The sequence below is a fragment of the Sardina pilchardus genome, chromosome 6 (genome assembly GCF_963854185.1).
Source record: "Sardina pilchardus chromosome 6, fSarPil1.1, whole genome shotgun sequence".
In the NCBI taxonomy this organism is placed as follows: domain Eukaryota; kingdom Metazoa; phylum Chordata; class Actinopteri; order Clupeiformes; family Clupeidae; genus Sardina; species Sardina pilchardus.
Window position 1 is genome coordinate 11,704,078 of NC_084999.1, and position 22,397 is coordinate 11,726,474.

The window sequence follows — 22,397 nt, forward strand, 5'->3', positions numbered from 1 at the left end:
TTTCCTAGTCAGAGGATGTGAATGCCTGTGAGTCACCAGTGAGATCATATGTTCAGCTATTCTACCTCAGGACAAACAGCCCAGAGACTTTTTTTAATACGACACAGCTTGGTTCTCACAGAGCTAGATCCCTGCAGCTGGAATGGCCTGATTTTCACTCCACACAATGCACATACCACAGTAATCGTGTCATTAGTATATAAATGAATGTGGAGAGCAGTGTAGTGTGCTTCCATAGTTATACTCTCTTTGAAGTGCCTGACAACTTCTCCAGATGCATGCGTGCATGTTTGAGTGAGAGAAATAGAGATAGAGAGAGAGAGAGAGTGTGTGTGTGTGTGTGTGTGTGTGTGAGAGAGAGAGAGAGAGAGAGAGAGAGAGAGATAGACAGACAGACATTTGTCCTTTTCTTGGATATGTGGATCAGTGCTAAACTGATCTTTCCGTCCACTGCAAGGTACCGTGCGATTTTTGCATGATGTCAAAAAAGCCTTATGCCCTGGGTCGTCAGATACAGTAAACTTAGCATGAGAACCAGCTAGTGATGGACCGGTTTTCTTGTGAATACCAATTGTGTCACGTGTAGCGTTGTATGAAACACAATGCAAGCCAGTGGAGGAGAGCCATGTGTCTGTGTTCAAGACAAGTCTAAACCTACAGAACTCTAGCCTAGAAATCTACTGTAGACGCCCCTAGCGGCAGTCTAGCAACGCTCCGTAGAGCTTGGGAGCTGGGAAATGGAAGAATCACCGGACCAATCACATCGTGTATAGAGTCGGTGGGCAGGCTTAACTTATCATAATGGTGAATGATATGCAACCAGAAGTTGCGACGGTTTACACATCCTGCTACTTGAGAACAAGAAGATGATTCCTTTAGCGTTATCCTATTGCGTGGAGAGGGAATTTGAAAGATAACTGTCAATCCCACCCCTCCGATTGAGTTCCCAGACCCTACATCTTGATGTGGGTCATGGCTGGTCAGGCTAACAGAACTCCACTTTCAGCGCCTCGATAAAAATGCCCGCGATATTGGGGAGCGCTGTGGCGCAGCAGGCTACAGCGCTCATACCACATATGGGTCCGAGTGCCCACGGGGACCCAGGTTCGAGTCCGGCCTGCGGTCATTTCCCAGTCCCACCCCATCTCTCTCTCCCACTTACTTCCTGTCTCACCCTTCACTGTCCTATACAAATAAAGGCAAAAAAAGCCCCAAAAAATATACAAAAAAAAAAAGGAAATGGCCGCGATACTCACTGGGACCCCACAGCATCTGGCACTGGGCGTTGAGGCTGGCGCAGACGCCGCTGTAGCAGTAGGAGGCGCCGCCCTCGCACGGCTCCCCGTTCTGCAGGAAGACGTTGGGGGGGCAGAAGGGCGTGGTGCCGGTGCAGTACTCTGGGAGGTCGCACTCGCCCAGCGGATCTCGACACACCGAGCCCGCCACGCGAAGCTGTAGAAGCAGCAAAGTGGAGACAGGTGATCGGGTGTGATTACCTGGGCCCTCGATCCTCGATCCTCAATGCTCGGTCCTGCAGGCTTGTTCCCACTGATCTATATAGAACACTGGATAGACTATCCCATTGTTGCCGCCCCATCATTATTTATCTAGATCAGTGGGAACGAGGACCGAGGAAGGAAGGGAGGATAGATAAAAAGACGAATGACAGAGGCCCCGGGACTGGAAGGGGGCATATTGGGTGACAAAGATGATAGAGACCTGGTAGTATCCTCAGCATTATAAGACCTCTGAAGTTAGCCTACAAAAAAGTAACCAAGGCTGCCATCTTTGCCCATATAAGGAGATCCTGGTATTAATTGAAGCTAACTACTGTACCTATGGCAAGTTGCATTGCAAGTTAGCTCTGGGGTAGCAAAATTCAAAGTGTGCCTTCTTAACATGCCAAAGATCACAGCATCCACTTGAAGGCAAAAAGTGTGTAGAGCAAAACGTCTGCATTTCTGATTTCTTCCTCCACGAGTTTAACAGGTGCGTTAATTCAAAAACCACAGGAAAAATCTCAAGATACCGGATCTCCTTATATGGGCAAAGATGGCAGCTTTTTTTTTAGGAAAGGGTCTTAGGTCTATTTACTCTCACTGCATGGTGGTTCCTTGAACACAATAAATTCATTGAAAACACAGACTAGTTGACCCAGAACAGTGTTTAGCTATAAAGCCGGTGAGGACAGCTGGCAGACGGCAGTAGTAGGCCAGAGGAGACTTACTAGCAATTCTGTTTGAAAAAAATCTAAAATCATTCCAGGAACATGAGTGGCTTAACAAAAGGTCCAAATAGTAGCATTAAAGTGCAGGTGAAATGACAAAAGGAAAACAAGGAACAAAGAAAGTCTGCCACTGCTTGACTATGTTAATGTTAAAAGGTGGAACGTTCATGGAATGTCCATGAAGAGACTCCCATCCCAAGCTCACCTTGCAGTTCTCACAGCAGATCCCATCAGAAGAGCACTGGGCACCGGGCATCAGCTTACACGTGCTGGCATTGCAGCAAGGGTCATTACACTCCTGAAAACAAACACATGGGTCGTGGGATAACAATCACTAAGGAGGTCAGACAGCTCTGTGGACTTCAGACCCTGCCACTCTGTTGACTCAAGGTAGCGGCAGACTGGTCACAGACATACTGTACCCCAGACAGAAATCTTGACAGGCTTATACTGTACACTTCTTCAGCTGCAGTGGTGGTGCTAAACAAGATTTATTTCTTCCTTAGATTTACATCATATTATATGTAGCACATTTTAAGGTACAGTAGTACCTTTTTTCTTTGCCACCTGGCTAATGCTGAGACTTATGAATGAATGAGCCATGAAAATATGTTGGTCTACTGTATGAAAATAATAAACTACTTCTTAAGTGGACAAACCACAAGCAAATTAGCAAGTGGTGTGATATATTCTCTATATCTTCACACAAAGCAATTGTGTCATATTTAAAGCATTGGTTTGAGGCAAATACTTTCTTATCTTTCACAATGTGATAAATGTGGTAAAACACCTTGCATGGCAACTGGCAACGTTGACATCAGCTGAGAATCCGGCAAAATCACACTTACATCCAGAAGGCCACAGTCGCACTCCTCGCCTTTCTCCACGTACAGGTTGCCACAGCGCGGGCCGCCCAGGAGCTCCTCGGGCTGGGGCACGTTGAAGAGGCACATCCCGCCGCCGTGGAGCAGACTGAGGGACAGGTCTCTGGCACTGCAGCTGCTGAACAGCTGACCTGGCATTAGGCTGGGGAGGGGAAGCAGACAGACTTACTGTAACACCAGGAGGGCAACATGGCTACAGTACATCAAGTGGAGGCGAAGGGCCATTCAGCCGGGTAAATCAAACTACTCATGATCTCTGTCCACATTCTAGTTTTCATCTTTTTTTAAAAAAAATGCATTAAGTGTCCACACTGAAACGCCATAGAAGTTTTTCTTGTTGGTGATGTCTGGAACACTCCATTATGTCGGTCAGTATCGTGGCAACCACACGTCAAAGGTGACCTCTCCACTTTCAATGAACAGAAAACCTCTCTATCAAAAAGGTATCAAAAAACAAGAGGCCGAATTGTAGAGTAATGAATTGTGAAATGTCTATGAATTGTTAACAAAATCATGATCAAATGGATCACATTACATAGAGAGCCTCACAGGGCTACATGTACGTAGGCCTAAGCCTTGAGAACTTAAATGTTCAGGCTGTGCTCCAAGTTGAAGAGCCCTCCAGGGGTCAGTGGCGTCTCCCTGAGTGGTCTGGTCAGTGGTCACTCACCCCGTGGAGGGCTCCATGATGCAGCCGCCCATGCGGCGCTCGTTCTGGCACTGGCAGCGGCGCTCTGCCGTGTCGTGGGTCATGCCCAGGTTGTGGCCCAGCTCATGGGCCACCGTGGAGGCCACGCCCAGCACACTGACCAGGTGGTCCTGCAGGGAGAGACGGAGAAAGGGAGCAAGAGAGAGAGAGAGAGAGAGAGAGAGGATGAGAAGATGGGAAGAGAAGAAGAGAGAAAGGGGATGGGGAGAGAGAAAGAGAATAAACAAGAAATTAAAAGCAAACTAGACAAGCACTCAGAGAGCACAGACCTCCGCCTGTATTGTTCTTCCTAGGCTGTCATACATTTGAACCTAAACTATTCAAACTATTCGGCTCTGGAATCCCGACGGTGTTACGCATCACTCCCAAAATGTAATCGTTTCTTCCTTGGGTCATTTCTGACCTTCCCTGAAAATGTCATCGAAATCCATCCATCACTTTTTGAGTTATCTTGCTAACAAACAGACAGACAGACAAACAGACAAACAAACAAACCCCGATGTAAAACATAACCTCCTTGGCGGAGGTAAAAAGAGAAATATGGTTTAGACAGAAGGCAAGCGCTGATAATAAACCGCTATATAACAATATCCTATGTGTCTCCGTTTGGAACAGACGGACAGGAGTCATTTGTGAGTTCCATCGATCACTCCACGAACTCACCACATTGACCCCTCCAGATCTGTCCTTGGAGCACATGGACGACTGGGACGCCATTCCCACTGTTGTTCCGTCAAATGAATCCCCCCTGGAAAGACACAGCACCAGTCAGACACAGTCTCACAGTGAGTGTGTTTACATAAACACTGAATATTGACAGAAACCTACAGTAGGTGTGTTAAAAGGATTTTGTATAAACCGATAACGGCAGTAAGCAGGCAATGAATATTGGTTTATTCCGGTTTATTATTGAACACTAGAATTACTAGATAACTACAAAAACCCGATAATAATAATTTTTTAGAGTGCATGTAAAATTGCTCATTGATACACCATGAAAAAGTTCCTGTTTGTGTCTAAAAGTAGCACACTCAACACTGCATGCAGGAACAGAAAACAAAGCATTCTAAACTAGAGCACATTAATGAAAACAGACCCTCTTGGGGACGAAGGAGAAACATCTCACTCACATGATAAGCTGGGCGTTGTCATGGCGCAATCTTGGAAGCAGCTCTCGTGTCCTCCACTCCAGAAAGCGGTTGAGGGTGTCTGTGGGGCTCTTGTCCACCTGGATCTTATCCTGGTCGCTCCAGATCTCCAGACCAAGGAGAGCTACACGCACATTCAAGGGTCTGTAGAACTGCAAGAGGACAATCAAAATATGACAATCAACATGACAGGACAAAACATAAGGAGGGAATCATATTGTGAACGTTGCCTCTGTGCCATTGCACTTGCAACAGATGCGTTTCTTTTGTCTTGAGTTATTTTCTGTAACAGTGGTTGTGTATAACACTTTTTTACAATTATTTTTCATCTGTGTTTCAGATGAATTATATTCAATATTAACAATGAAATCCTTTTTTGAACATTTAGATAATGGATGGCATTTACAAAATCATGGCGTAGTTAAATAGTCGTGATCTCAGTATCGACCAAAATATATTGTGATTGTGACAGGTGACACTCATCTTTAACTCGTAACCTTCTGAAAAGTTGTCAGAGAAGTCTGTGGCTAAATTTTTGTTTGGTTGTTTAATAAAACATTTAAGAACATGGCTCATGGATAATCATACAGAACATGTAAACAACAGGACAGGGCTTACCCAATCCACCTGGTTGGCCACATCCAGCATTCTATAGACCATCGTCTTATTACTCCTCTGGTAGTTCAAGAACTGTGTAAGAAAAACATGGCATGACCTGATGACTACAAACCCACAAGCTATCGTGTGTGTGATCTCCAAAATGAGCAAGGATAAAACTTTTCAGCAGATTGCTACTGTCACAGCAAAAGCCTATCTAAGTAAGGGGCATCACTAACTGACAGACACAGCACCCTGCTAGGCAAACACTTCACACACTTTCTTTTCACAATATTCACAGCTTGTGCAGAAGCTTTGATCAATGTGGCAGGGCCCCAGGCAGACATGAGAAGTGAGATGATGGGAGTGAAGAAGTGCTAAGCTTCATATGAGCTTGCACAGCAGCCTGACACGCCATTTCACCTTCTGAAAGTTTATGTTTATTTGTTTGTGAGGGAAAGTGTCCTCTCACCTCTTTATGGTCTGCCACCAGCACCAGCTCAATGTACTTGGTCTCAGACAGGATGTCCCTCTTGTGCTGTGGCAAGAGAGGCAATGAGTTAAACCGAGCAGTCGCTACTTGTTGTGACTGAGTGAAATAATCTACGACCAATTGCATAAGCAAAAAATAACCACACAGTATATGTACTATACTGTATGTTCATATGATCGCAAACATGCACACACAAACACATGCACATAAGCATGCAAAAACACACAAAAAAACACACACACAAACATACACATACAGCTGTTTCAGCCTGTGCGCATAGTACCATGCAACAACACAGAAACTCATGCACGAACCGGACATGCATGCATGGGGCACACAAAAGTGCACTCAAATAACCACAGAGTGAAGGGAAACAAACACATGAAGACAAACACACAAACAGATAAATGCCAACATGTGCTTGCATTTACACATATTGTATACAAGCTCAGCACACTGAAAGAAAGCACACACCGTGTCCAAACACAATATCTCAACACCCCCCCTGAACATGAGCCCCTTTACCCGGTGCACTTGTGGTGGGGCGTAGAGGGGGGGTACAGGGGTGTGGGAGACCCCGCATCCCCCTGGAGAGGGGATCCGCTGGTGGGTGGGGTACAGCAGGTGCATCCCCTCCTCCTCGAAGCCTCCGCTCTGCTCGCCGCTTTCATCCCACTCGTCGTCCTCCTCTGGCTGCAGCTCAAAGCTCAGGGTGGAGTTGATGACAATCACCCCCCTTTGGTGGAAAGAAAAATAAACAAATAAACCGAGCTCTTGGAGACCTTTCATGTCTGAGCTGATGTTGATCAACGATGCATTTCAGAGGAAGTGTGTATGATCAAAATAGAAGAGAATGTTTTCTGAAAAATTAATTATTGAAGAATGCTATCACTGTTTCTTCTTCTTTCCAAGGGGACGTACACACTGGGGATAAGTATATTCCACAAAACTGCAAGATGGTTTGGAAATAGATATTGGTTGAAAAACACAATCCCCTTGGCCAAATATTGCTGGATTGATGCCTATGTTTGTATCGGAGTAGATGCTTTACATACACAAATACAAACACAAATAACAACAATAACACAAAAACAAACAACTGTGTCATGGGGATTTTTGTCCAGTCTTTCTGTCCAGTCATATTCCAAAGTATGTTTATCTGCTACGCCAAGAAAAAAAAAACAAATCCGGTGAGTGAGGCTCTCTGTTGAACAAGCTGAATAGAGTGAGCTTAGAAAGTACTTATGGTCTCAGTCCCTGAAGCTGACTGAACTTGGTCCCCTGCTCCACTTCTACCTCTGTTGCTCTGTCAGGGGCAATTGGCATCACAACATCTAGAGCAGGGGTGTCCAAACTTTTTGGCTCAAGGGCCACATTGGGTCTTGAAAATTGGCCAGTGGGCCATAACCAATGAAAACCTAACTGTGGCGGGCCAGATCTATGATAAAGTAATGCATGCTCGGCGAGCCGCTTTAAAGTGCGTGGCGGGCCGTAGTTTGGACACCCCTTATCTAGAGGGTCTTTGAAGTTCACAACTGAATATATCAACAACTAACAGAAGAGAAGAGAGATCCTGAAAGCTGACTCAGTAGAATGACATCATTGTTGGGAGCAGAGAGAGAGAGAGAGAGGGAAAGAGAGAGGAAGAGTGCACTTCCTGTTTATAAAAAAGAGAGTTGGAGGCCAAAAGCCTGAAGTATTCTGCACAAACAACATGTGCAACTACTGGCTGCATTTCCAAATGTCAACAAGACGCTATGTGTATTTTCTGAAAGATTCTGGTAGGCTAACTATCACGCGATGCCCTACTGTACTGTATATTGCATTAATCCTGGCTAAAATGCCTTCCTGATCACTGCAGTTCTTCCTTTTTTACTTTTAACATTCTGATGGTCAGATCCAAAATATATATAAAATAGTACTTTTATGTACTTCAGAACGAAAAGATAAACAAATCAGCAACATCAGCAAATCACCAATCATACATTAGGGGGTAATGTCACACATTGAGTGACAATAAGGGATTTGCTATTTCAGTATTCTGCTGTCTGTCCTCCACGGCCTTCTCTGAGAACAATCACTAGACTCCAGCTGCCATGCCATGCTGCCATGTTTTTTTTGTTTTTTTTTAAGTATATTTTTTGGGGCTTTTTTGCCTTTATTTGTAGAGGACAGTGAAGGGTGAGACAGGAAGTAAGTGGGAGAGAGAGATGGGGTGGGACTGGGAAAAGACCGCAGGCCGGACTCAAACCTGGGTCCCCATGGGCACTCGGACCCGTATGTGGTATAAGCGCTGTAGCCTGCTGCGCCACAGCGCTCCCCCTGCCATGTTTTTTTAACAGCAAGGTAAATTGATATGTCCTGATGACTGAGTCCTGCATGAGAGACACATGCACGTGAGTGAGCGCTTCTAGGGTTGTGTGTGGGAAGTTTGTTGCTACTTTTTTTCTCTGCCAAGCTAAGAATATTCCATGGACTTCATCCAGGTGGGCCAATACTTTATTCAATACTTTAATGGCAATGGCCAGAGGTGCCCCGTGTTGTTTTAAAAAGTGAGATTAGTACTCAGCTCTAATGTTCTCGTTTTAATCCGGATTGCATTACGGAAGATGGAAGTGTGACCCGCAGCCGGCACACGCTCTTGCGACTCACGTTTCCTCGACCTAGCTGGCCCCATTCACTGACATTCACTGCTCTGTTCGTAAGCCTTAGGGCTGAGATGACCCAAGATTAAGGTTAGAGGATAGACACATACCTTCACATAAGGCCAGCTTCACCAACTACATAACACTGTATTCAGTACATATATGACAGGGATATTGCCTGAATCCTTTCATTCAAACTCACACAGTACCTTCCCTATGCAACACTAAGACGAATACAAGTGGCCTCAAGAGAATCTGTGGTAGTAGGTGGAGAGTTAGTAAAATGCACATGAACTATTTGAACCTGATATGAACTTGAATGGACTCACAATGACCCCCTAGAAGGGCAAGAGAGAAGCAATTGTTCAGTGATGCATAAAAAAGAATGCCACGGCTTTGCGTACCAAATCTGGTGAGGTAGATCAATGTTTTCATTCAATGAAATTCACAAAATGACACTGTTACAACCTTCACTTTAACGGTTAAATGGACACTAAGATCTTCTTACCTGAGTCCAGCACAGGTGCTCAGAGCCACTCGCGACTGAGGAAATCCTCTCACAGAACCGTGGTAGTAACAGTGAATCTGGGATCAGAGAGACGTTCAGCGTGAACACGTTTCTGACATTCACTACAAACGTCTAAGATATCACTGCAATCCCTGCTAGCCTGTTCTGACCCTCATATTCAAACAGAAGTCATATTATGCTTACTCCTGGCATAATAACATATAATACTATAATTATCTATAAGAACAACAGTGGATATAATAGCAGGCATGCTTAACGGAGATAATTGAATATTTGGGAATCAGAGTGTTTCTTTCCCGTATAAATATGGCTCTGGCTCGTAGACTTACCACAGGGCTCTGGTCCATGGCAACCCCTGTTCCATTTGGGAGGTAGTAGAATACATTTGGTGGTTTGGGCAGGAGATCTCTGAGGGAACAAAGATTAGTGGATGTTTATTGAACAATTTAAAGTACAATACATGCATGAGAATCAGTATTTAAAGACTTTGGGAAAAACAGGCGGTGAGAGCATAAGGCAGTCGTGACAGAGGTGAAGGGTCAGGACAGGACAGGGTAGTGAATGCTGGAGTCTGGGTCCCATCACCACGGACTACATGATGTAGAGTCAAAGTGAACAGCTTCGCTGTGTTGTATTTCACTTCAAAGGCTCAAGGCTATACATCTAATGTCCTCAACTGAGTCCAGAACATGGTGCTTTACTATTGGTCCCTTTACTAATTGGCCCCTTATTAGTCATTTGAAGTGAGTACAGTAAAGCCAAGCAAAGTCAGACCAAGTACCATATAATTGATTTTAAGGTTCTGTTAATTACTTACAAAGCTCTAAATGGTATAGCACCTTCATGTCTCTCTGAGCTTTTAATATCTTATCAACCACAAAAAAAACCTTATATCTTCCAATGCTAATCTTTTAATTGTGCGTGCTCCACAAGCTAAGCAAAGAAGCTGATTTTATCCACTATGCACCAACGCTATGGAACACCCTGAATATTTACATCAAACAGGCAAATTCATGTAAACATCTTTATAAAATATCTGAAAACTTGTATATGAGAGCTTTCAGTTAACTCATTTGTATCTTGTAGCCCATTTCTTCTCATTCTACTGCTGCTATTTACAGGGCCTTCCTATTTACTTCTTTGATGTTCTAGTTATTGTTTTGTTGGTTTATTTGTTGTGGTTTGTTTTTCTATTGCTGTGTTAAATGCTCAACTTTGACCTGCACTCAGTGTATGAAAGATGCAATAAAAATAAAGTTTACAATTATTATCATTATTATTATTATTATTATTATACATTGTATTGTTATTATTATTATTATTATTATTATTATTATTATCATGCAACCTAGGTGGGAGTACTTACTGATTTTTCTCCAGGTCCAGCAGGTAGACCCTGCTTCCAACCTTAAGGCCACACTGGAGCTTCTCTGGGTGGCCATTCTGCATGGACAAACACACAGAAACACACACACCTTAAGGTCAATCACTGACACATACACAGATACTGTATGCAGACACACAGACAGACACAGATACGGACAGGGACGCACGCACGCACTCACGCACGCACGCATGCACCTTCAGGTTAGTTACAGCCACACACACACACACACACGCCAGTTCAGTTCAGTTAAGGCTACAGTCCCAGTTCATGCCATGTGTGAGACGCAGCCCATGCTTTCACTCTTGGCGCTGTTGGGGAGGTCAGCTGGTTGATTCAGCAACGCTACTTGATCTCTTGAGGTCAGCGAATGCAGTGATTAGACAAACAAACAAAACCCCCCATTTAATCACACAACAAACACTGTCTGTTTCATCGATGCATGAAATCTGAACAGCTTTTGAGGGTACGGTCTAATTAGAACATTTAGCCTGTTACACTTCTAGATAAATCCTATTTCTTTTCATGTTGATTTTTAATTGCTAACAGGTTTCTCAACATGGTGCTCTCATGATTAGAGTACAACAGATTAATTATAGCTCACTTGAGCCATAGCAACTGTATTCTAAGCAGGTCATCGCTGGGTAGTGGTTACATTTAGACAAACCCTTACAGAGGTCACACCTCTGTGTGCTACAATATTTACCTTGTGGTAAAACTGTACTTTATTCTTGTGTAACTCCTAATTGGATTTGCGACCAATCCACCTGGATGATCCTGAGCTTGCCAAACAATCGTCTACCAGACATAGCCCATTTCAGGATACCATTGCCTTGCACCATACTTCAAGTCTAAAGAGGAGTTGTCAGGAATGCAAGAATAGTTGACGCCTAGGTGGTTCCTAAACTTGCTGCCCTCGAAGTCTCCACCAAGCGCCAAGCGTAAGCACGTTAAGCACCACTGGAGGTTTAGATCTGCTGAACTGGCTGCTGACTGAGAATCTGTTGACCTCTTTAACTTCAGGCAGCATGGCAACAAACACACATCCCTCTTTGTCTCTTCTCTCTTTACACACACACACACTCTTCTCTCTTTACACACACACACACTCTTCTCTCTTTACACACACACACACACACACATTCTCTCCTCTAAACCACGAACCAGCCCTCCGATGACAAGCCATGCTGTCCCACATCCACACATGCCTCTTTCCTGTGCTTTCGTTTCAGTTAGCTAAAACAGGAAACGGGTAAAGTCAGTCTTACACACACACACACACACACACACACACACACACACACACACACACACACACACACACACACACACACACACACACACACACACACACACACTCACACACACACACACTTAAAGCCCTCCACCCCCACAGTTACGGCTCTCAGGGTCCCTAGGTCTCCAGCCAGGCTGCGGGCTGGACCTGCTCTCAACACCTCTTCCTGCCATTCAACGCAGCCTGGTCACCGTTGGGGGATGACAAAAGTGAAACGCCAAGGCTTCCTGCAGCCCCGCTGCCCAAACGGCTGATGGCTTCCTGCTCTTCCCTGCCGGGGGGGGGGGGGGGGGGGGGCAGGCTTCTGGGAACTGCCCTGGCATGCCCGGACAAAAACCTCTTTCAGGCAGACGGACACACAGACACACAGACACATGAGCAGGCGGACCGTCCGGCGGACAGATCGAGCGAGGAAAAGGATGGCCTCTGCTGAGACTGGCGCATTGTCTCCGAGCGCAGGGAAGCAAGCGCAAACAGAGCAACACAAATGGCTTTATGGCGGCGAAAGAGAGAGAGTGAGAGCATTCCGTCTGTCCTCCCCTAAACCCCCCAGAGAAAGATAAATCCACATGAGCAGCAAACAGCTGCCGGAGAGTAGCCGCCACAGACGCAAGCCCTTCAAGGAGAATGTCAGGAGGGGAAAAGTCAGCAAAGAGTCAGGACTTGCCATGCTTTACATTATCTGGCCTTGCTGGGCCTCACAATGTCACTTAGTGGTAGGCGACAACACAAATCTATCAAGCGAGATCCCAGAGGATTGTTCACAGTGGTTGGGCTGAAACAGTTCCAAGCCACATCTAAGGAAACCATGAAAGTGGTAACTTGTGTAAGTAGAGACGGTACTCTCAGAGAATAGGGCCTTTGATTGATGGTAGGCCCACAGATGACTATTTGCAGCCTTTGCCTTTTCCTTACTTTATTGTTATCAGATGGCCTCAGTAAAGATCTTCTGGGAACGTAACTGACTTGAACTGGGTGGGTCCCCAGTTTCGAGCGTGTTTCCATGACCACGAAACACATCAAGTAAATGGGTGGACATCTGGCTACAGTCTTGGCAATTCAGCATGAATAGTTATGGAACCAAGGCAGGAGAAATGAGAAATGTGATGCAAAAAAGAGGGAGGGGGGGGATCCCCTCAACTTGTCTTGAGGTTGAGGGCACTGTAACCAACTGACGTCAGAAAACAAACCACCTTTTTGCACATAACCACCACAGAAAATGACCACTTCCAAAATCCGACCCAAAGAAAAAGAGCGAACACTGATAATTGAACAACTAGATGAACAACACCGCAGAGCAAACTTGACATTCATCTGGTGTTGAATAGAAAGTCCAAAGGGCAGCCTGTGCCCCAGACCAAAACAGAGCCCACGGTGCTGTTTCCTGAGCTGAAGCTCCACATGAGGGATCCTAATCTCTCTCTAATACCCAAAGCCACTATTTTTTAGAACACCAACCAAGGCCATCGAAACTATTCAGGGTGAAATAGAGAGAAAAAAACCCACCCAGGCGATAGGTACAGAGGGTAAACTAACATGACCACTCTTTTTAATGCTATAATGCTTTACTTAACTGTTTAATGCCAAAGCAATGTTCATTGATGTCATTTTAAGTTGACATTTGTATTGAAGCGGATCTGAATTTTGCATTTGGCAGAAGCAGAGAGGGGAGGATGGAGGGGGTGAGAATTAGCCCAGAGAGGCAACGGTGAGGCAGAGGATGGGGAAGAAAAGGAGGGGGTGGGTGGGGCTGGACATCGCTGAAAAATGGCCCATCCTGCGCTGCGCCTGGTCTTAGCACTAGCACGTTATCACACCCAAACATCTGGCCAGGAGCCACCCTCTTCCCATCCTCGCTCCTGTGCTTTCCATCGAACTACTCCTTCCCACTCTCTCATTCCCACTCTCTCCTTCCCCAAGCCCACTTTAAGAGTCTCATAGCTTTCGCTCATTCCATGACTGAGGGCTGGGTGGTTAAATCCTCTTCCACACCCCTTTCCTTTGAATCATCAACGTCCACAAATTCCCCTCATCTAAGTCTCACTGCATCCCCTCTTGGCTGGTCCTTATTTCCCACCTCCCTCCTCTATATCACTCCCTCCATCCATCAATCCACCCTGTCTCCAACCCCCATCCCCCTTTCCTTACATCTCACGTTCACTCCACCCCCCTCTCTTCCTCTCACTCTCTCTCTCTCTCCGTCTCTGCCTCTTTCTCATTCTGTGCCTGTGTCTCTCACTCTCGCTTTCCGCCCCTCTCTCTACCTCACTTACCCAATGAGGTCATGTCCCTGGACATGTGCTTTTTCCAGCAAGATGAGCTCACTGCCAAAGGGCTGCTGGGTGGGGTCCATTCACCCAAGGCTGTGCCGTGGAGGGGACGAGGCAGGAGAAGAAAGGCCCGGAAGGGGAGGGGCAGGGGAATAACAGAACGGAGGAGGTGGGGAAGGTGGGGAAGCTGGGTGGGGTGGAGGGTGTTTCATCAACACAGCACCTTGCGTCTCAGCGCAATGGCGTTCCCTCCCTGAATAGGAAATACCTCCCAAAGAACAGACACATCCCCGTTAATTGTCTTGTTTGTTCATCTAAGGGTTCGGTTATCCTGTCTTTTTTGTCAAATCCATCCTTGATTATCTTCTGCTAACTGACCATCCTCAATGCAACAAAATGCCAATACCAATCCACTACCATTGACTTCAGTAATAAAATGTAATGACATTTTAACTAGTTTCTGGGGAACCGCTTTCTCTTTGAGGCTACAAATGACTAAGCTAGGGTGACATTTGTTGTTCTGTGTAATTAAAATCACAGCGTTATCTGGTTAGAGAAAGAGGCCCCCCTGTGGTTCCAACTTAACCTCATGCGCCCAACTCCTCACTTGCTGTGGTGTCACTCCACAGTCACTTTCTCTGGGTGTTTTAAGGGGATCAGGCGGAGCGGTCCTCAAGCCGCTCCCTCTGCTCGTCTCTCTTCCCTCGATGGTGTGGCCCCGAGGGGATGGGGGGTGGGTGGTGGGTGAACATACATACTAAGTACGGATGGAACCGTCCCCCGAATTAGATTAGAGCTCTGCTCCATAATCCGTCTTAACGTAGCGTGCCCTGGGGCATCTCACACACCACCACCACCTGTAAGTGTGTGTGCATGTCTGTGTGTCTGTGTGTATGTGTGTATGTGTGTGTGTGTGTGTGTGTGTGTGTGTGTGTGTTTGTGTGTGTGTGTGTGTGTGACAGAGAGAGAGAGAGAGAGAGAGAGAGAGAGAGAGAGAGAGAGAGAGAGAGAGAGGGGGGGAGAAATAGATGGACTGCACGAGCCGGCCTATCAGTGCTTAAGTATGCGCAAGTGCACTCCCCATGTCTCACAGTATGTTTAGCGGCTCCACGACCGCAATGTTAAACAGCTCTACAGATCACATGGAGACTCATGGCAGTGGTAGAGCTGTAGAAAGGAGAAGCCCACAGACTGTGAGATTGGACAGTTACACTCCATTCCTTGAGCGAGTTAAAACAGCCCTTGTGCTGTAGCAGCAGGCACAGAGGGCTTTGATTGGGACGCTCTGTGGGCGAGCCGGGCGTCTTTTGATCACTGAGGTTATCTGCCGTGCGAAATCAAACCGAAACAAGGCTGCATTGATTCACGAATGGCACAATACACCTCTGTGTGGCTAGCAACATCACAAACCCACATTTCTGATCACATTTTGATATAACCTACATAACAGGAACACGCCTAAACCCTTCCCTTTAATCATGGTGGGGTATTGTCCTTATTGTGGTAATATTTGTACGACCACGCTAATGTTTAACTGGGAGTGAATGTTAGTGTATTCAAGAGCGAGGTGAGGTCAGGTCTTGGCTATAACCAGCATGATCTTTATCATTTGAATACCTTGGATGGAGTGAGGCGCAGGCTTTATTTAACTGATGGGTGTTGATGAGGGTGTAGGCTGCATATTTGCGACACACACCCATGCCAACCCACCCCCCCACACAACCCCACCCACCCTTCCTTTCTCCCTCGCTCCCGTTTTCTGTTTCAAAATAAGGCTAAAAACAGCTCTGTGTTTGCTGAGCTCATTTGCACTGATTACATGCATATGTGGACGAGACGCACAGTCACAATATCCTCCACAACCCACCCGTCCAGAATGCGACCACGCATGAGTAAGAGGCCATGGAGAGTCTGTGGGAACCACTCCCCCTCACGTCCCTCTGAGTGCATTAACGCAAGTGAGTCAGCCTACATAGCAATCCAATCTCCACTGAGCCACTGTCATCTATGAGACAGACCTTGCATGTGCTTTCGCCAAAGGAGACCAATCAGCATGTATGTGAATTTGGACCCACTTGCTAGTTCCGCTTGCATTGCGTCTCAACTTCCTTTTCTGAAGACAAAAAAAAAATGTTTGGTCCTCACACACATCCCCCTGAATTCAAAAAGATCTGGCTCGATCGGACATAGTCATAATTTATTTTCTGCCTTCCTGTGTGTGTGTGTGTGTGTGTGTGTGTGTGTGTGTGTGTGTGTGTGCGCGCGCACGCGTGTGTGTGTGTGTGTGTGTGTGTGTGTGTGTGTGTGTGTGTGTTTGTGTATGTGCGTGTGTGTGCATGAATGGAGGTGAGGAAAATGTGCCACCTGGCTTCCCTCTCTGCTCTCATGCGCAGGAAGGAAACAGGGCCGGTGGACATTTCTTCCTGCAGAAATGAGCATGATCTGAGAAGAGGGACAATCTGGCCACTCTGGAGGTACTAGGCTACTTCCCCCACAGCTGACAGGAGCCCTGAAGTCACATCCTGAAGAATTCCCCCCCTTTCTGCCTCTCTCCACCCGGCAAGACACCAGCCACTGAGTGCACTCATTGTGGATTAACTGAGCCTTGAGTCACACTTGGCTTTGAATCATTAGAGTAAAACTATGGCAACGGACACGGCTACTCAGAGACATCTTAGACTTAGGCCCTTTATAACTGTTCTGAGCGTCCTGCTTAAACAACAGTGAAATTGGTTGAAGGTTTTTAAACAACAATATAATTTCCTTCTCTCTCTCTCTCTCTCTCTCTCTCTCTCTCTCTCTCCCTTCACAATTGACATACTGTGGGCATCACACAAACTAACTGAGGCTTTGGTTTAGAGAATAATTTAAGTCACTGTGCAAACCAGGAGATGGAGAGTTTTCTTTACAGTCCTCTCTCCAGTATTATCAGTACAAGTGCCTTGAATCTTCCCCTCTTACCTGCAAAGCCTCTGTTAGACTCTTCCTGTGTCCATTCACAATGGCAAAGGGTTTCGTCCTTTCCAGCGGCTTGGCTTTTCTTCCATGGTGATGCTCATCATTGTCTGGGATTTCACAGGAAGGAAGTTTATTTTAAGAATTGTTTAACCATTTTTTTTTAAGCACTACATATCACGATCATCAAGAATTCCATGCTTTGAGCTAGAAACACTGAAATCATGGATGATGCTGGTCAATGAAAATGGCTGACTGCCCTTGAATGTAGAAGCAAAGCCCTGGCCAGTGGTATGGAAGCCATCCAGATGCAGTTTCATAGTGGATAACATCGTCATAGCTGCACTCATGGCTTCAATCATGTTGTCCCAGTCAAGTTCAGCTCAGTTCAAATAAAAACTGCACCCTGGCTAATTACATGATCAGATGTCTGTGATAAATGATGGGGGCTGTTCTGAATGTCTCAGATATTTCGTTCAGATGACCGGGTGAACTTGATTTAAGGAGGAGTAACTTTAAAAAGTAGACATCAGCACCATCAGCACAAAGACCATACAGTAGGATAAGGTAGAGGTACAGCAATGACCCACTGCACACTTGGCCCATGTGAGCACGTCACTAACAAAGGCGGCCGGACAGCGGCCAAGAAACAATTGGATGATTAAGTTGCTTAAGCGTGCAAGGACATCAGATAGACTAGGCTAAAGACTGGACAGGTCTAAAGCATGTCAGCATTCATCTGGTTTGCTGTGCGTCCAGCTGACCACTGGACAAGGCTAGTAAAATATTGAAATATTGGTTGGATTCTTTGGTTATTTTTTTGTGTTTTTCCTCAAGAGCTGATTATCCTTAATTATAGTACATTTAATACAGTACTGAAGTACATTTTGAGAAGCAAAACAGCAGGACAGTGCATCCTGTCTCAAAATGAAATGTGGTAATTTGGTAAAGTAGCAGAAAACGTGTTTGGCATGATTTGTCGGTTATAACCATGGGAACACTCGTGTCATTGTCAGAGTGAGCCAAATGCGGTGCTAATGGCCTCCCATTATCCAAAGCTGACGCAAACCTTGACTTGACAGGGACCCAAAGGGACCTGCCTACACTGAACACCACTGTTGCAAATCTGGAGTGAAACCACACAGGTCCCATAAGGTAAGAATAACAGGGTGTGTGTGGAGAGAGAGAGAACCTGGAGGAAACTCCACACAGGGATTTTTTTCCCCTTTCCCTTCCCACGGAGAACACTCCAAATAGAGTGTTTTCTCCGTGGGCGAAAAAAACGAAAACTCAAGCTGTGAATTTTAATGTGTGTCTGGCCGACTCCCAAGAGCCCAGTAGACCTATCCAACCTGTAAGAATTCATTACTGGGTTTTATTAAGCCATTTGAAGTTTTAGCAAGTGGCCACACTGGATCAGCTTTACTTGGTGGCACAGATATGCCAGGTGCCAGTAGTGTTCATAACACATGCATGCACCAGTGCAGTGCCTGTGTCTGAGTAAGCCTCGCTCTCACTCACATCTGTTCTTAGTCACAGCTGAACTAAGGCAACTCATTCAATCACAACAGAATGGTTATCACTGTGACACAGCCAGTGTACAGAGCAGAGGGCAGCTGTTGTTGTGGTTATGAATGGCTGTGTGTTGTTGAAAGGGTCTTCTGAAAGGCCACAGTACTTAACCTTACTACCTTACAAGTGATGTTGTGTGGGCCTTCCTAAAATGCACTATGACAGCACCGTTTTCATTCTTGGAAATCTGTACAGGCTGACAGAGTAAGCTACTGTATAATAAAAGCTCCTCAAAATAACTCAATCAAAAACAAATATGGAGCAATGACCTAACACAGTCTGGCCACTTTTAGGTGAATGGACACACCATGTGGTGACCTCGTGTGTGGAGCACTTGCTAGGATTAGGCCACCTGAGGCAAGTAATACCTCAAGCATTTAATGTGGCCCGCTGGAAGCACGGGTCTGTCTGTAAGTTATAGTTAAATTTATTATCCAAACAGTGGCGTAAAGTTCGCCTAAACTGTCTAGAGCTGTTGCAAAAAAAAAAAAAAAACTCATCGCAAACAAATATTTCAATATTTTCCTGGACACAGGCAAAATAACTAGAGAAGTCATGAGTAACAAAATTGTCATACCTGTATGTAATGACTGGCTCGTTGTTGAACTTGTATTTTGTTGTCGAGAGGTCTCCTCTTTTGACTCTGTAAATATACTAGGGGAAATGTCTGTTGTTTCCACATGTAAAGGCTGTGGCGCTTCAGTGTCATTGAAAAGTTCTAACCGGCTCTGCAAAGGTAATAGCACTGTCATGGACAGGGCACCTTTCAGAAAACCGCAAGGGGTACCCTGAAGTAATAACACAGTTAATAAGACACGAAGTGGCAGCACTACTGCGCAGGCACTAAGGATCATAGTTGACGTTTTAGTGTTCGAAACCAGTGTCATCGAAATCAAGGGTCAATCTTCAAGTCCAGCTCTATGCCCAGTCTAGACCCCACTGCGGCTGATCGTCCAGACTCCTTATTCTACGGGTAAAACACAGGTGGGACTTCCATGGACTCGTTGAAACAACATAGACGCTCCTGAGTCCTGTGTTAGAGACGATGTGCAAAATAATCGGTCTGCTCAAAACAACGTCCACGAGGCAGCATACAACTGTACCTACCGGCTTTGATCACGCGAAATGTCACATTTTGCAATTTCACATTAAAACCGCGTTTCGCCTGAGCATGGTTACGCAGCTGACGCATACCACAATCCATCTGCTGGTCCAAGGGACGGTGAAGTTACTTTGTGTCCGATCCCGTGTCCAGTTTCTCAGGTTGTCCAAGTAAGTTCAAAACGAATTTACATTCCAGCAACATTCGCTCTGCCAGTGATGTGAGGACTCAGTGAACACTGTTTACTCGGATGGTGTAATCGTATTTTGCTGCGTAGAAACCAACTAGGCGGGATTTCCTTTCGGCTTTTAACCCTTTACCCTCCTTTAGGTGGCGTCATGTTTCTGGTAGATGTTATTTTTAAGAATACATGTTTTATTTCTAATGTATCTATTCAAGAAAATATCGCAACACGTATTCTAAGATAATGATAATATAAAAACACTAATCCATCATGAATGCTAAGTGGGTCTATTATGTTGTTATTGTCTAATGTGTACAAATCCTCTGGGATATTGGCAATCATCCAGCAAAACAGCATCAGCTAAAGAAATTCTGAGAGATGCTTGAAGACATCCGGATGTGCAGAAGTTATGACTAATGGCTAAAGTGGAGTGGAGTTGGCTCATACTAGACCAGGCTATGTTGAAGTGCCGGAAATCATCCATTGTTTTTTGAAACAATAACAACAAGAATTTATCCATTTAGATTTGATATATTGTCAGAAAATGCACTTTTCACAGAACAGTGTTTATCCATTACATTTATCTATTATCCATGCATCCATAAAACCTTTAAAACACACACAAAAAATAGGTTACATTAAATTGTAAACGGAAGAGCGCAAAAAGTCAAAATCGTTCGGCTGTTAGTGAAAAAGAAAAACTCTAGTCAACATAATAAACATCTGTATCGTTGGCACTGTCCACAGGGTCATGTGGTTGGTGCGGAGCACAGGCACAACAGAACTGATTCAGGTCTCTCCAGCACTGAGGGCAGTAGACCACCCCGCAACCTGACCCAGCGCACTCAAGCCCCTGTCCTCCTCTCTGCCGTTCTCCACACACACAGCACCACTGCAGTCTCAGGCCCAGTCTCCCCATCTGGACCACCAGTGCTGAGCGTAGCTGAGAAGCGGGACAAGATGGAAAAAGCAGGAAGAGACATGGAAATCAAACTGTGCAGAGCTCCCTACAACACCTCTCCTAAGAGGACTCTATAGGCTCTTCTCAACCCTCTCGCCCTCGGTCCTCGATCCTCGGTCCTCCGGCTCGTTCCCGCTGATCTATAAAGAATGATGGGGCAGCAACAAAAGGATAGTCTATCCAGTGTTCTTTATAGATCAGTGGGAACGAGCCGGAGAATGGAGGCTCGAGGACCGAGGAGAGAGGGTTGAGAAGAGCCCCTATATCATGTACACATACGCATCCAAATCATCAGAGTCTAATTTGCACAGTGAGAACCAAGAACCATGGCACATGATCAAGCATGTTCTGATTATGACCTTCTAATAGTGTCTGCTTCTTTGTACAGTTACATAGTTTCTGAAACCAGCCACACATTGATAAGCTATTGCATCGTAGTATTTATGATTGACAGCGTGTCTAGTACAAGGGTTTAAAAGCAATAGTTCTGGACACTTACAGACATCTGTGATTTTTGTGCAGTCATTAGTTTTCTGCGTTGGATGTCAACGAACATCATGCGTTTCTGTATCTGCAGATTGTAGAGGAACAGAATTCGTCTCTTCTCTCTCTGTGGATGTGACCGTCAACACACACACATAGACAAAGAAAGATTTCAGAAACATTTATTATGAACATTATGATAGTGGTTATAGCTGTGTGTGCTCAACGTGAACATGCATAATGTCACAGTCTATTAATGTCACAGACCAACGGAACACTAATGAATAATGACACACACGCTGATTCAGGCTGAAGGCATGACAAAGGCAATGGTAATCCACACCAGTCACCCCCCCCCCACGTCACCTCGTCCCGCACAGAGCACACACAAATACACGTGCACACACTCACGCCGGCATATACCGGCACGAGCTACATTGAACACAGTTGGAGCTAATGCTATTACAGTAAGCCCTTCTCAGCTCTGCACTGCTTTGAGAGAGTGGGAAATGCATTTCTTACAGGATTGGAGAAATCCATCCCCCACCATTCTCTTCATGAATATACATATACATTATATACATTTAACCCTGAGATATAGCACAGAATGTGTAATATCTTCTTATTCCTTGTTATGCAATAGCTTAAATATTTTTTCATGGCAGGTTCATTAGTTCTTGCCAGTGTTACAGATGGATTGAGAGCTTGTATGAAAGTTGAGGCTGAAACATTTTGTGGATTGTGCTCAATTTCTCGACACAAAGAGGATTTATCCAGAAAAAAAACAACATCTATTTTATATGCTAAAGTAGGCCATTCTGAAAGATGCAGTTTCCAAATATATGTCAATAAAATATCTGTGAGAACAAAATCAAAATGAACCCCACCAAAAGGTTTGTTTTCTCATATCAACAGTGAATAACTTCATAAAAGAAATCATATTACACAACGCTTTTG

General features: G+C 45.2%; 1 protein-coding gene across 4 annotated transcripts in view; it reads right to left on the reverse strand.

The window, feature by feature from the left end:
• adam15 (ADAM metallopeptidase domain 15) overlaps nucleotides 1-20,015 on the reverse strand; it is a 31,131-nt gene extending 11,116 nt beyond the window's left edge. For all 4 annotated transcript variants that reach the window (XM_062538433.1, XM_062538431.1, XM_062538430.1 and 1 more), the window contains exons 1-14: nucleotides 19,288-20,015; nucleotides 17,145-17,248; nucleotides 10,599-10,675; nucleotides 9,562-9,640; nucleotides 9,212-9,288; nucleotides 6,584-6,794; nucleotides 6,038-6,103; nucleotides 5,587-5,658; nucleotides 4,951-5,120; nucleotides 4,484-4,568; nucleotides 3,782-3,930; nucleotides 3,076-3,253; nucleotides 2,433-2,525; nucleotides 1,257-1,452 (exon numbers count right to left, since the gene is read on the reverse strand). In XM_062538433.1, coding sequence (XP_062394417.1) covers nucleotides 1,257-1,452; nucleotides 2,433-2,525; nucleotides 3,076-3,253; nucleotides 3,782-3,930; nucleotides 4,484-4,568; nucleotides 4,951-5,120; nucleotides 5,587-5,658; nucleotides 6,038-6,103; nucleotides 6,584-6,794; nucleotides 9,212-9,288; nucleotides 9,562-9,640; nucleotides 10,599-10,675; nucleotides 17,145-17,248; nucleotides 19,288-19,597 — 1,867 coding nt within the window. In that variant the 5' untranslated portion in view covers nucleotides 19,598-20,015. The remainder of the gene's footprint in view (nucleotides 1-1,256; nucleotides 1,453-2,432; nucleotides 2,526-3,075; nucleotides 3,254-3,781; nucleotides 3,931-4,483; nucleotides 4,569-4,950; nucleotides 5,121-5,586; nucleotides 5,659-6,037; nucleotides 6,104-6,583; nucleotides 6,795-9,211; nucleotides 9,289-9,561; nucleotides 9,641-10,598; nucleotides 10,676-17,144; nucleotides 17,249-19,287) is intronic.
• Between the last annotated feature and the right edge of the window lie 2,382 nt (nucleotides 20,016-22,397).